This window comes from Corvus cornix, chromosome 9 (assembly GCF_000738735.6).
Source record: "Corvus cornix cornix isolate S_Up_H32 chromosome 9, ASM73873v5, whole genome shotgun sequence".
Lineage (NCBI taxonomy): Eukaryota > Metazoa > Chordata > Aves > Passeriformes > Corvidae > Corvus > Corvus cornix.
The window spans coordinates 12,033,116-12,047,570 of record NC_046339.1 but is presented as its reverse complement, the minus strand read 5'-3'; the positions used below and the strand labels follow the sequence as shown (position 1 = coordinate 12,047,570).

Sequence of the window (14,455 nt, the reverse complement as noted above, 5' to 3'; positions counted from 1 at the left end):
CACTGCTCTTAAATAGTAATGCCAGTGCACTACTGCACTGAATTCAGTGCTTCTGAGCTGCTTTGGCATTACAGTGTGTCATGAGTCAGCTATTCACATGGATTCTGTCCCTCTAATAGATTCGGCTGGAGATGTCAGATCCACGATGCAGCTGTACAACAACAATTCTTAGGCCTATCTGGCAAATGCAGTGCTTCTCAAAATTCCTGTGCTGCAGAGCCACTGGAGCTCTGCTGTGAGTGCCTGCAGGATTTCTGGGTGTACAACAGCAAAACTATTGAAACACAGTCACTTACAAGTTGACACAACTGTTCACTTTCAGAAATCCTGGAGAAGTCTTCAAAATCTCCTCACTGAGAGTCCTGTTCTAGTGAAAGAGACTGTGTCATGTGCAAACATGGATATCTGTTATCTCTAAAGACAAATGTAGATTTTCAGGCATCTCTCCTAGCCATCCAGGCGAGGGGAGATGCCACATTTTGCGTAATGCAAACCTGGGTAATCTGGGATGTGCTGGAGAATGCATACAGAGTCACCCAGCAGCAGGAACAGAGCAGTGCAGGAAGCACAAGGCACTGGCTCTGAGGGTGGGGACTAACTATCTCCGTGTAATGCAGAACCCGACTGGCTCTGCCACCCAGTTACTAAACCTGTTGGAAGCACCCTGCTCCTGGCTCTAGCCCTGGTGCTGATGTGCCACTGCTCCCCAGCTCCAAACAGCTGCTGTGTTTGTGTCTCTGCTCCACCCTGCTGTGTCCTTCTAGGACTATAAACAGCTTGTTGTGCTCTCACCACTATTGGTGCTGTCACTAGCAATACCAGAATTGAGCTGGAACTAATTAGGTTTAAGTGGATTGTCTGGTGCTGTGTACTATCACACTATTGTACCCTGAATGTTCACTTCCAGCTGTGCACTACTGGGACACCCAAGCTGTGCTTGTATGGAGCCAGTTATCCCAATGATGTTCTTGTTTCTCAGCAGTATCATACTGAGTCCATGTGTCCTTAATCCGGTGCTCAGGGATCTGCACTATGAATCTGAGGTTTTCCATGCACAGCTGGTGTGTGTGCCCAGTGTTGAGTCAGTCTCCACGATGAATCCCGAGTGTCTGGCAGTTGCCATGTTCTCCATGCCTGCAGTGAGCATGATCAGTGCTCATTCACCTGGGGTTCCCAAATGGAAGTCAAAGAAATAGACGTGTGAAGTACTTGAGTAGTAAATGCAATTAAAACAATAGCTCAATTATGCTAAATTAGGCAGGAATGCATGTATGTTTGTTACATTTATGTAAGGGAGGAGAAGAGTATGAGACAGAGAAAGATACTCATGAGGATGTATGAGATACTGTAAGAGGATGAGAAAAAAGCAATGTGTATATAGAAATAGAGAACAGCTAATGTGTGTATTTATGTGAAAGAAAAAAAGAAAGTAATATGTAAATGAGAGTAGTTGTGAAGAAAGAGACAAAGAAGGCTCTATTTAAGTAGAGGAGTGAAGAAGAATACATGAGGTAAAGAGAATTATATGCAGAGGTTCTTTCTTTGTTAAAATAGCGTATTTAAATTACTGGCAACCACAATGACTGGCAGCAGCACATAATATCTCTTTGACCCTGCAGCATCTTTTTTTAAATTCAAAGCCATGAAAAGTATTTTTGATGTTGTTTTCAATAGTCAGTTTAATCTACCTGAACCAAATTATTAACAAGCAGTTCTTGATTTCTCAAACAAGATCAGATCTTGGTCCAATAATTAACAGCTGACATTGTGCAAGTGCCAGTTCTTCCAGAGTGGAATAGTTCAAATAATCTGAAAGCATGCAAATAATTCATTTGAACTCTGGATGTGCAATGCTTCCTTGTGTTGAACCAGCTGTCCAATTTGCTGAGAAAAGTTGGAGAGCTCTAATGAGAAGAAATGCTTTGAAGTTTTCTTCTGTATTTCCATTTCTTGGTATAGTTGAGGTGCTAGATAGTCCTGGATTTAAGAGTAATCACTCTGATTTCGGAAATCTAACCTGTATACCTGTATATCCTTGTGTATGTCTTTGGGTTTACTTTACACTGCTGCGGAACATTTGCTTGAATGAAAGTTCACTCTTCTGCTACACAGCTAAAACTTAGCAAAGGATATTCAGAGCATGAGATAAACTCTCTCTCCATGACCATTCATAGTACCAGAAAGATCTTAGTAGTGTGAGAGAGCTCTGGACACAGCAGCTTGCCTCAGAGAGGTCTGATAGTATGCTTCCCTTCAGAAAAATCTGCTTGAAGACATTTTTGAGGAGTACATTTACTGTGGAATAGGAAGAAAAAACCACAGCTTTATGCCCTCTGCCAATTTGATGCTCTTCTCTGCACAGCTTGGGAATAGTCATTACCTTTGCACAAAACCTAAAGTGTGAAGCTTAAGTCTTGCAGTGCAAAAGATTGTGATAGACTTTGACAGGCTACTGCTTTGGGGAGGATTTGCCACAAGCCTGACTTCAGCATGTGTTCCCCCACTGCTTGTGGCTGAAGGAATGGGAGAACTGCAGTCAGTCAGCTGGTGAACCCCAGTTTACTGCTGCATCTTGGCAGCTCTCTGCCTCCTTTGAGATGCCACAGTTCTGAAGGGAATCTGATACAGGAATTTTATATACTTTGAATTTGAAAAATGTAACTTTTAAAATGGAAATAAAATCTGAAAGTTACAATCCTTTTGCTAATGGAATGATAGTGAATGTTGCTACTGGTTTCAGAGAGAACAGGAACAAACCTCTGATGAAACAGGTTCTGGTTGGTAAGAATGAGATTCAGTTATTAGCTTCCTTGTGAATCTTAGCCAGTCTTTCAAGTCTAATCCTATTATCTGTTGTTATAGCAACAGGTTGTTCATAATAGTGAACCTGGTGTTGAGGTTGCCAGAAATATGATCATTCACAGCCCGGCTTTGTTTTCACCAAAGAAAAAGGTGCCTGAATTTGTTTGACTTTTGCATTTAAATTCTGCTGTGCAGATGACCTGGCAGTTAGAGGCAATTTTTCTTTTAAACATAAGTAACAAAGACTTGCTGGACTCTAGAGGGATATGCCCTTGAATGCTGGCTTTGTGTGATTGTAAAAGCAGCTAAGAACCTTTCTTGCCAACTGAGCAGGTCTGGCAGCTTTTTCTGTCCAATAATCCAGGCCCCCTCTTAGACCCTTCACTCACAAGTCAAACCATTTTGTTACAGTCACTTCTCTGAGTGATGTGAGTCTCAAGAGAAAAAGGATGTTAACAGATGAGGAAACAAATTTTACAATACATTACAATTTATTAAAAATTATTCTACAGAGATGAGATGAACTCTGTATACCAGCCTATTTTGTAGATGGTGTTACCTTCTATGAGATAACGAGAAGCCCTTTGGAGTCTTACAGATGGCTAAACTTTGCTTTATTTTCCACCATCTCCTAGTCTGGTGCACTCAAGAACCCAGATTATTTGACTATGAAATGTTTTATATGCCAAATGCATCATTGAACTCTAAAAACCTGTTCATGCATTAGAAAAATTGTCAAGGTGCAAATCTATATTCATCAGACCCCTCTTCAAAAGAAGCATGTCTGCACCAGCACAACAAAATGAAACACAGCAAAAGTTATTTCCTTAACAACATAAAACTAACCTGTCAGACATGCTCTTACTGGTGACATCAACACGAGGACTTCTGCCAGCCTTGAAAGTATTGTTTGCCATAGTGGACATGCATTTGCTTGGAGGTTTTTGTAGCAGAAGCTGAGTGAGTCCTGAATAAGCTTCAAGAATTTCTAAACCCTAATTATTATAAGTTGTTCATGTGGCTAAATAAACCTGCATCATGTACGTGCCTGTTCCTCCCTTCTTCATGTGCATTGTGGATACCTCTTTTATGGATCTAATATTCGCCTTTTTTATGGAAGATAATAGTTTTGAGAATTCTTCTAAAGAATTTCATTTTGACTTATCTGACAAGTGAGAAGTTTCTGCTTCAACAAGGAGTTATTCATGTATTAATTTTTTTTATGAATGCAGCATTCATTGCTATAATCCTTCCAGCTGAAAGCATAGGGTGAGAAAAAACTCCTCAACCTAACAGAACATTCTGTACTGAAGTTAAGCATTGAAAGGTTCCAGCTCAGCGAACTTTGGCACAAGTCAAGTTTGGAGCTCAGTCTGTTTCCTTGCCTAGCTTTACTTCTCAGTGATGTGGCCCAGGTAACCTGGTCCAGACATTTCCAAATGATGGGAAATGATTTGCTTTGACAATAGAATCCTTCATGGACATCCAGATGCATCAGTTAACATCTGATGTTTATTCTTTCCCAGCTTACTCCTTGTAGAACTCCTGAGCAGCTGTATTCAGAAATGTCACACTCATCAAGACACGAACCAGCAAACCTGAACCAACATCTCTGTTCATGTGGCAAATCATGCCCTTGAAGGGTCAGAACAGCTCAGTGGTATCCTTCTGTCTGTCTCTCTGTCTGTCTCAGGCAAGTCCCTTGTGAGAAGCTGCAAGACCCAGCACACAGCACAATGGATATCTTAAAGAGCATGGTGTATTTTTCCAAGATGAGCTATTTTCCTTGTTTGCCTCTCTTCTGTTTTTCAAGATGAGGAATACTGATGCATGCTTGGTTTTGGGGAGAGTCTTGGAATCTATGGATTCAAATCACTTTTTGAGTTGAAACTACTCTGGAAAAAAAGGCCTTAAAACATATGCTGGCATAGGGGGACTCAAGATATTTATTTTCATATATTGGTGCATGGTTTCCTAGGCAAAAATACAGAGAAATACAGAGTTTGCTCTAGTTCTCTGGTTATGCTGTTGTATCAGGCTTGGGAAATCATTGAACATTTCAGTGGAGAAGAACACTGCCAGCAGAAGATGTTCCCAAATGACTGCCAATCACATTCAGAGCACCCACCCTCTCCCTTCTTAATTCCATTAGCTACAGCCTTCCTGACTTCTCAGACATTGGGTGTAAGACATAAAAACTGAAAATTAAAGGAGTGATTCATGGGCAGAAGCAAGATGCACATGGCAGCAATCCTGTTCTTCCCCACCCTGATATTCATGCCAATCCCTATTTGAAAATACTATTCCAGTTATTCCAGGTCTAGCCATATACTGGAGGAGGTCTGAAGGTGTGTTCTTTTAACAGTTCTTCCCTTAGGCATCTCTGTCTCCTTGGGAGATCCTTTGCCTTGCTGACAGGCTGTGAAGTCTGGGTCTAAGCATCTGGCTTTTGCTAGTAAGCAATTGCTGTGAAGAGTAAGTTCACATTGGCCTATGTACTATTCTGTGTGCTGGTGCTGACAGTATTTCTTTAACCTTTTTGGTAAGGTTACAACTAGAGAGAGTTGAATGGAGACCCTGTACCTGTTTATAGGAGCATGTGAATATTAATTGCACATGACTGCCACACCAACTGCCTCCTAGCAACCTTGCCTGTCTGCTGCCCTCCATGGGCTTCCTTTTATCTGCTGCAGAGTTGCCTTATTCTCTTGGTCCGCTCAGAGATTATAGAAGCCTTTGAAAATGTTGTGTGTGCATCTCAGAGGTGGTATAACCAGGTCCTGTGTAGTGCAGGCCACTTCCCTGTGTCGTTTACCTTACTTTTTCCTTACAGTTGCCAATTTCTTCGCCTTAGAAACCTCTTGGAGATTGCTTAGGATGACAGAGTCTGTCTTTTGGAGAATGCCACAGAGCAGGTGTGCTGAGGCAGCATGTGGAACCACTGGGCAGGGCCTGCATTTCACATAACAAGCAAAGACACCAGCACAGAACCAGGAATTATGCATTAGTCATCCTTACAATTACATTGCCTTTTCTTCTCACCTTATAAATGGATCTTGCAATATCTGTGGCTGCAGATATCTGATCCTCAGAAGCAGATTGCACAGTTGCTGCAGATATACTTGGAAGAAGGAATTGAGGAACCTTAACTCTTATGTTAGCAAATTCTCCTGGTCACCTGATGTGGTTGCAGCCATGGAATCTCCCATCTCCTCTATAAATTCACTGTATACATTTCATTTCACATTTACTAAGTCCCTGCTAGCAGTACTGAGAGGAAATTTGGCCACAGTACCAAAACCTGCAGCTCTTAAAATGTAATGCTGACAGACATCTCTTTGATGTTTGGGCAAGTCACCTTGCCTCACTGTAACAATTTCCCCAGCTTTAAAAATGGAATAATAATACTTATTCATCCAACTAAAATGAGTAGCTTCCTTTGGCCCTCTGAACATGTAAAGCATTCTGCAAGTGTTCATTAGATGTTCTTACTAACAGTTATTATTATTATTATTGTTATTATTATTATGATGTTAGGCCAATGGCACATTAGTAAGCTCCAAAATCCCCATACTGGAGCTGTCATGGAAGATGGTTACAGCTACAAAAGCTGTGTCTGTGCCAAGTTGTGCACAGCAGCTCCAGCTGGTGCAGGCACACAGCGTCTCTTGCAGCACCACGCAGAGACACTGGCCAAGTCTCTGAAGTGTAGGGGCATTAGTGCAGATCACTGCTAGGGCAGGGAGCAGCTCTTCTAATGCAGCAGCTCTGCACTGATCACCCACCATTTCCTGGTGCAGATGTACTTAAGCTCTTCAGCTGTCTGACCCTGGGACATTAAAAAAACTGACCGTCAAATCTGCATTCCTGACTTGGAATAAAGGTTTGAACCTCTATATTTTGTTATCATTTCTGCTCATGCACACACAAAACAATGTCTCATGCCAAGTTTCACAACTACATAAAAATAGTGGTCAGGCTACAGCAACCTGGATTTTGTGAAGGTGGATGAAAAGTTCTGTTGAAGATGCAAATTTTTGGTCATCATATTTAAGACTTGTAAAGCAGCCAAATACAAGTTCTATGGCTTGTTTTTCACAGTACCGTACCTAACAGTACCTATGGGATAGCAGTGAATGACAGGAAGGTATAGTATTCCAGGCATTTCTTTAGGAGAAAGAGTAATGATTTTCCCCTTCTCTTTGCTGTACAGGATATATTTGGCTACAAAACTCAAGACTGCCGAAAGGCCTTTTGCATTGCTGGATACATCTTGTCCTGTGGGGCTCTGAGGCTGCTGTTTTACTGGAAGCCAGAGTGGCATGTGTGGGTAAACTGCATCCGATGCAGCCTGGAAGAAGCGGATATTGTTCTGCTTAGAACAACAGTAGGTGCCTACTTTAATCTTTAAATTAGTCCCTAGTATGTAGCTATTTGGAAGGTGAGTTAACTGTAAGGTATCCAGTTAGCTAAAATCTCTTACACTGCTGGTTTCCTGCAATAATATCTTATGTGTACCATTGTTGATCTAACGAACTTCCAAGTATTCCACAAATTACGTGTATGATGAAGATGGGAATGGAGGGTAGCAGCTGATTAGACAAGATGAAAGACATTGGGGTGATAAAACCTGTAATATCTGTGGTTTCAAGACTATCATTTGTTCCCAGTCCTTCCTCCTCCCTTCTACCATCCCTGTGCTTTCTACATTGTAGCCTTGTGCACAGATTCTAAAGCATCTGTTTGTTTGGCAGGATCCAGCAGATTCTTTTTCCCTCGCTGGGCTCTTCTGGCGAAGAAGTCCCTCTCTGCCCAAATTTATCTAATGGGCCAAATTAAAGATTTGTCTAGCTCTGTCCCCAGCAGTGTCCAAGTGTGTCATGAGGGATCAGTACACAGAAGAGGGCAAGCTTACACTGCTTGTTTTCTTGGCTCTATGTTTCCATTTTCTATCACCCCTTCCCCATGTCCAATAAGCTTGCAATCCTGCAGTTAATGCTTTCAGAGCTGGTACATTTTGCTAGTAGTTTCCTAATACAGGTCTCCATCTGTTGAGGACTGAACTGAAGCACTGCAACATATGCAAATGCTGGTTTTATTTCATGGAAGCTACTGCAACAGTAAAAGAAGCAAACTGAAACTTGGTTCTGAATCCCAGCTGAGCCTGAATACTCTAGGAGCTGGCAGGGTTGGTTTACTTGGTTTATTTGACTTGTTATGCTTCAAACAATGAACAATGAACAATGGCATTTTCAACATTTGAAATTGCAAAATGGATCACTGTGTTTGAACTGCCTTCTTAAATGAGCAGAGGAGCATGCAGTTAAAATCCCAGGTTTTGAAAATCATAGATCTGCCTGTAGAATACTTTATAATGAAACAGTCTGCATTCTAATAGTCTTGGGGTTATGTTTTTTCTTTTTTAAAAACATCATATTAGGGTTAATATCCCTGTTTAATCTTCAATTCAGTTTGAATTTTTAATTACCTATTCTTGTGTGTAATTTTAAAAAGATGTGCCATGCCAAGCACTTTTCAAATAAATTAGTTTTAAAATGATCCTTTGTGTAATTAAACAGGAATTGAATCATATTGTATGTTCTTGTTATCAAAAAGCTTTCTCACAGTATGCTCTGGGTGTTTGAAAATTTCAGATTTCCTTCATGATTCTTTGTGTTAAAATGACAGTTTTGTTTTGTTTTGCTACATTCTGATTGTATCAGTTCTCAAATGTGATGGCTACTGCTAATGAGGATACAAGTAATCTCATCAGCTTGATCCTTGGAATTATCTTTTGCTTCAATAAAACCTTAATTCTTAAGTCATCATCATCTCTGCAATTGCAATAAAAGAGCCTATTAACTCACTTTTGTTATTGAATTTTGATTCGCTTTAGTTCGAATAATGAACACCTGTGTTATTCACTGTTTCCCATCTCAATCTGCATCGCAATGTCTACTCATTCTGAAATCTAAATTAAAGATAAATATCAGAAAATAGATGTTATTCTACTCAAAAGACCAGTTTAAGAAGAAAAGTGGGCAAATAAATAAGATATATAAATATTATTAAAGTTCTTTTTCTTAATGCTTAAATTATTCCAAAGGACTCATATTTGGTACAGAAATAATTTTTACTGTTCCCTTTTCCAACTGAAGTTTCATAACTGCAAAACTGCTCACACACAGAATGTAACTCAGTCTCATAGTTGGCTTTAATGCATATAGTTCAGTGTTTGGGACTGAAACTTAATCATGAGGGCACTTACTACGGTAGTTGCTCTAATCTCTCAGACTGTACTACCAACACTTGTTACCAGGCAGTTCTAATGTTCAATTTACTTTACAAAAAAATAGGAAGGCCATGAACTCAGTTTGTGGTAAAAGCTTGTGTAAGGTGCCATAAGGAAGGCACGGTGCTGGCACACTTCTTCCAAAGACGTGTTAACTCAGGAGTGACTGTGTAAAGGTACTGGCACTAAACATCCATTTTGCAGCAGAGCGCTGTGCTCCTTTTGATCTTCCCTTTACGGTACGGTCACTGCATCTCAGATTGTCCTGTGCTGTTTGCCTGTTCTGGATCTTGACCTGGGTGCACATTCCATCCTTATCAGCCAAACACCAGACCTGTATCACTGAAGTATTTGCACTACTCCCATTTTTACAGGATGGTGGTTCTATACCTGTTCTAATGATTTTCTCTGAGTCACAAGTGTTGGGAGGCTTCTGTTGGTTAATCCTTAAAAAAAGCCAGAGCAGTGCTCTAGAAAGGCTACTGTAATCACTGACTCCAAGGTGAAAGTGAGTTTAGTCTGGGTTTGGGGCAAATTGTGACACTTCTCTTCTATACTCACTTAGGATGATTTTCGGATTTACTCTCGTAAGACTGTGACATGGATCTCTGTATCTGCATTTATCAAAAGTAGATCAGATTATCCAGCCACTGAGGAAGACTCAATCTTCAGCAAAGCCATAATGAAGCCAAGTTTGCAAGTAAGTAAAGTATTCCCTGCAGCATCTGATGGCAAATCTCAGCCATGCTTCATGGAGTGAAAGTGAGCTGTGAAACATATCCAGCTAAGAATCTTGCAGCTTGAGGAACACAGTGAGCTGTGGAAAAGGAAGAGAACTGTATTCAACTGTACTTGCCTCTGTAAAAATCCTCTCATATTCTGAGAGGGGTTATGAAAAGAGAATTCTCACTATTTCTGAGAGAAAACCTATGTTTTAAGTAGAAGAGCTTTAGGAGACTGGGGTTGGCAGTGAAGAATCAGGCATAGTAATCAGGGAATTTAGGGGTGACTATGTGTCTGAAAGGAGACTGTGGAGAACCGAACGCAGCTGCCCCAGTAACATGAGAACAGGGATGAATGCAGCTCATGGAGAATAGAATAGAAAAGTGCCTGAGCTACGTCAGTATTTCCAGAAATGTTTCACCAACACATTTTGCTTTCTTGCCTTTGTATGCACCAATTTATGCTTCAAAGTGCATTTGCTAGAGTCAGGTTAACAGGAATCACTGTCAACTGTTCTTGCAAAAATGTATCCTGGTCTCTGCCAGTTCCATAGATTTGAGATCCTAGTGAGACCCTGGGGAAAAGGTAGACGATTGATCCGAGCAGACCTCAATGTCCCTCATGAGCTGAGTAAATGTAGTTATCCAGTGTCTAGAACAAGTACCAGACAGTTCAGTTATATGCCTTGCTTAGCATTGTTAAGTTTATGTGAGCAATAGGAATGCAAAATGATACATTTGCTAATATCTGGCTCTTGATTATAGATACTAGAGCACTGCACTGAGGAATCCAGAAAAGAGCTACTTTCCCTTTTGGGAAATAAATTTCTAACTTACTAGCATTTCTTTTTATATCTACAACAACTTTTAGTGAATATTTTCATTATAAACCTAACTTTAGCTGAGCAAAGCTGTTGCTAATACTGCTGTGGACATATATTAATGTACATAGGAAAGTTTAGTGCCAACTAGTTTAATCAGCTGGCACATTATGAAGAAAGTGGAGACTGGTCTGTGACATTCTTTAGAGGATCAAATTAGTAACATAAAAAAGCCAAATATGGCCTCAAATAAGAGGCCCTTTGAACACCACTTTTATATCAATCAGCACATCTAGCTAGAAATGACCAGATTTCAAAGCAGCAAAGAGAAAACAGTTAAATCCTTCCCTAGCAATTCAAAAGCTTCTACTTATAAAACAATTATAAAGCGTTTTTGCCATTTAAGCTACCTAAGTCCACAGAGTTTTGTGTGGTGCCCAAGAGCTGTCCAAGGACTTCTGATGGGGAGCTGGGTCCCTTGCTTCCCACTCCAGTTTTTAGCATTGCAGATGTTGCAGCTCCTATTGCATGAAATCCTAACTCCAGACCTCTTGTTAAGTTAATGACTGTGGTTATAGCTCCACTTTGAGTCAGTGGATGAGTTGAGTCTAGATTTCATTGGCCTATAATAATGCTTATTGTGCTCGGTAGGGAGAGTTCCCTGGAGCTGATTTCTTTGTCACTCATGTGTACAGGTGCATAGCCCTGCCTTCTGCCAGCTGATAGGAAGTGCCATTATCTCTAATAGGCTTCGTTATTTTTGTGCAGGACAGGACAGACTCCTCTTGCAAGTTATAAATGACAGCGTGTGTTCCTAATGGATAACTGCTCTGCAAGGGCTTAGCATTAGCAGTGACTCAGTATCCTGGGATGGCCTTTCTTATCTGTTGGCACATCTGTTCAGCTGAAGGACTCAGCACCATGCTTGGAAATGGCCCAAAGCCCTCTGCTTTCCCCAAAGCCAGACAGAAGACAAGGGAGCTGTTGGCTGAAGACAGGCTTTTCCAGCTGTCTGTGTAGTCACCATGGCATCAGTGATCTCTTACCTTCATTCTGTGAAATCAGAGTGAAGATTATTCTTTTCTTCACAAAGAACATTGCTTTGTACTTGCTTGACCTAAAGATCTGTAGTTTACTGGAACCTGCACTGAGGTGGGGATCCCAATCTATAATTCAACTAGGGAGTCACTGTATGCAATCCTGTCTTCTCTCCCTCATTGCCCCCATATAATTTCCTTTCTTTATACTTGACCCCAGTGAGGATGCCTAGCTGAGCTCTGTGAGAAAGCCTGGGAGTATTTTTGTTTGCTGTGTTGCATGTATTGTTGTCCCGGCTTTGTTTTGCAGGTGAAAACTATCGAAGTGCAAAAAATCCGCTATGTCTGGAATATCTATGCAAAACAGTTCCAGAAAGTTGGGTGAGTTCACTGTGCTGGTTGCACAAGTCTCTGAGGAAGTCAAGCTTCTTTGTGAATAATGTCCTAAGGAAAACGTCCCTTTCTATTTTAGAGTCCTAGAAGACCACCACACTTGCTCAGCTATACATGATAAATTTGGTTCTGGTCTCACCTGCAATGAACAGAATGTCAGGTACACATTTTAAAACTTGAGTACTCAACATACAGATTTCAAAGAGATGTAAATTCACTGTTGTTGGTGCACTTCTCAGGAGTTTCTTCTGTATTTATTAATATGCACATAATTTTAGATGAAACAGCTGTACATGGAAATATTGAATGAAAAGGGCTAGACAATGTTGTGTATTCCTTGTCAAAGTTTTTGAAATGTCTCAGTATTCGTCACTGTTATTGTTCTCAATCAGGAAATAACTATGTCTTGTAACTAACTTAAGCAGTTCTTATTTGGAGTAAGAGGAAGTCTCTGTGAAGGAGTGCACATAAGTTCTGTGTTTGCTTCTTCACTGGGGCTCCAAATCGACTAGTTCTGGTCATTGAACTTATTCTCATAAACTACTGTATCATTCAGCAAGTTACAGAATATGTATTCATGAAACTGCTAAATAGAGAAATAATTTTCAGTTGATTGAATACTGAGAATCCAGCTCCTGACCTTAGCTCGTGTCAAATCTTACATTCCAATCACCCTTAACTTTGCAAAATTATTTGGGTTTGGATCATTTAGTTTTAGATGCAGAATTCCTTTGTTTATGGTGTTTCAAAGTAATTTTTGCATGATGGAAACATTTGCCTAAAAGGTTGTGTTACACCTCTTGTCTGCGTACGTAAATGTAACTGGAACAGTCATCTTTTCTGACATAAGCACTGTAGGGACATTTAATTTTTTGTTCTTGAAGGAAAGTCCTCCCAGCCTTTAAACTGGGATCAATAGAAGCTCTCATGACTAGTGAAATCTGCAGTTTCTTGAGTGAGTGGCATTTGTCACTATTTTATCTGTGAGTGATGTATCTTTATCCCGTACAGGAGAGTTATATGTGGGCCAAACACTATTGATGTTCCAGTGATCCCTGTTTGGAAACTACTCATCAAAGAGGTTAAGCATTTCTGTTGCTTTTATTCTGAGCTGCTTGGGGAGGCCAAGTGTGCATATAATTGATTCTATATCTGATTTAACTTCCCACTACTCACTCTTCAAGCACACTTCTTCAAATCCTGTTGAAACCTGTTCCATGAAATCATCATAAATTCATTCATTCTCCATCATTCCCTATCCTCCATCCCCATGCCTGTGTGTCTGCTTGGTATTTCTATGTATCTGTGTCCTGGGAGCTAATTCCATTTGCCTTCTGAGGGCCATTGAAGGTTTCCAAGCTGCACTGGAAATCAAACCTTCCAGACAAGGGCTGTCTCTTAATCAGCAGAGATTAAGTGAACAGCAGTACCTGGTACACACCTGCAGCTGCAGAGAGATCCAATGAGCTCATGGCTCTGGGCACAGCACCACACACAGCACCAATATCTTTTTTCAGAGAGGAACAGCCTATATGTGGCCTGAACAGGGTGTTTGTGGAGGTGTTCCTATGGTATGTGAGCTCCATGCTCACAGCACAATCTGCTCTTCTCTCACCTTTGTTACATTTCTTGTAAGAAGTGAACAAAACAAGGATTGGGCTGAGTCATTCACATCCCGAATAACATCCTATTGGTCCAGATTATTTGGCCCTTCTGTCAGGTGAAGATGGTCCAATCTGATTGGACTAAAGTAACGGCTAAAAAATTTACAAAGGGGATCAGGAGTCACAATACTTAATGTCTCTTATTCCAGACCTTTTCTGCAGTGTCTAGATATATTGGGCCCATTTAAGTGTGGCCAGCTCTTTACTATTGCTGTCTCTCCTAACAGGTCCTAAATCCATTTTACGTGTTCCAGCTGTTCAGTGTGTGTCTGTGGTTTGCTGAAGATTACATGGAGTATGCCGCTGCCATCATAATCATGTCTCTCCTCTCAATATTTTTGACTGTATACGATCTTAGACAGGTGAGACACCTCACCTTTTTCCACAAGGAAGATGTACTTCTAATGTCTGGGAAAGGCCAGCATGTTACAACATGCACACAGTGCTGTGAGACTTACTCAGAGGTTTAGTCTTGTGACGTTGTGTAGTAGCAGGTGCAATGGCCTGGCCTCCTAGTCATCAATATCTCTGTGTGGTACCTTACCCACATCCTCCCTTCCCCATTCCAGTGCTTCACTTTGTAATATTTTGTTATGCTCTCCATAATTAGGGTAGGGAATTTCTTTCTCTCTGTGGTTTTATAGTTTCTGGTCTAGCTGGAACCCAGTTTCTTTAGGCTCTCATAACCACAAATAACAAAAGGAAATACTTCTTAGTGGAAAAA

The 14,455-nt window shown here is 40.7% G+C and overlaps 1 protein-coding gene across 2 annotated transcripts in view; it reads left to right on the top strand.

Annotated features, from left to right (window-relative positions):
- ATP13A4 (ATPase 13A4) overlaps positions 1 to 14,455 on the top strand; it is a 45,060-nt gene that overhangs the window by 4,224 nt on the left and 26,381 nt on the right. For both annotated transcript variants that reach the window (XM_039556594.1, XM_010406179.3), the window contains 6 exons: positions 7,016 to 7,189; positions 9,660 to 9,794; positions 11,985 to 12,055; positions 12,147 to 12,227; positions 13,079 to 13,148; positions 13,959 to 14,093. In XM_039556594.1, coding sequence (XP_039412528.1) covers positions 7,016 to 7,189; positions 9,660 to 9,794; positions 11,985 to 12,055; positions 12,147 to 12,227; positions 13,079 to 13,148; positions 13,959 to 14,093 — 666 coding nt within the window. The remainder of the gene's footprint in view (positions 1 to 7,015; positions 7,190 to 9,659; positions 9,795 to 11,984; positions 12,056 to 12,146; positions 12,228 to 13,078; positions 13,149 to 13,958; positions 14,094 to 14,455) is intronic.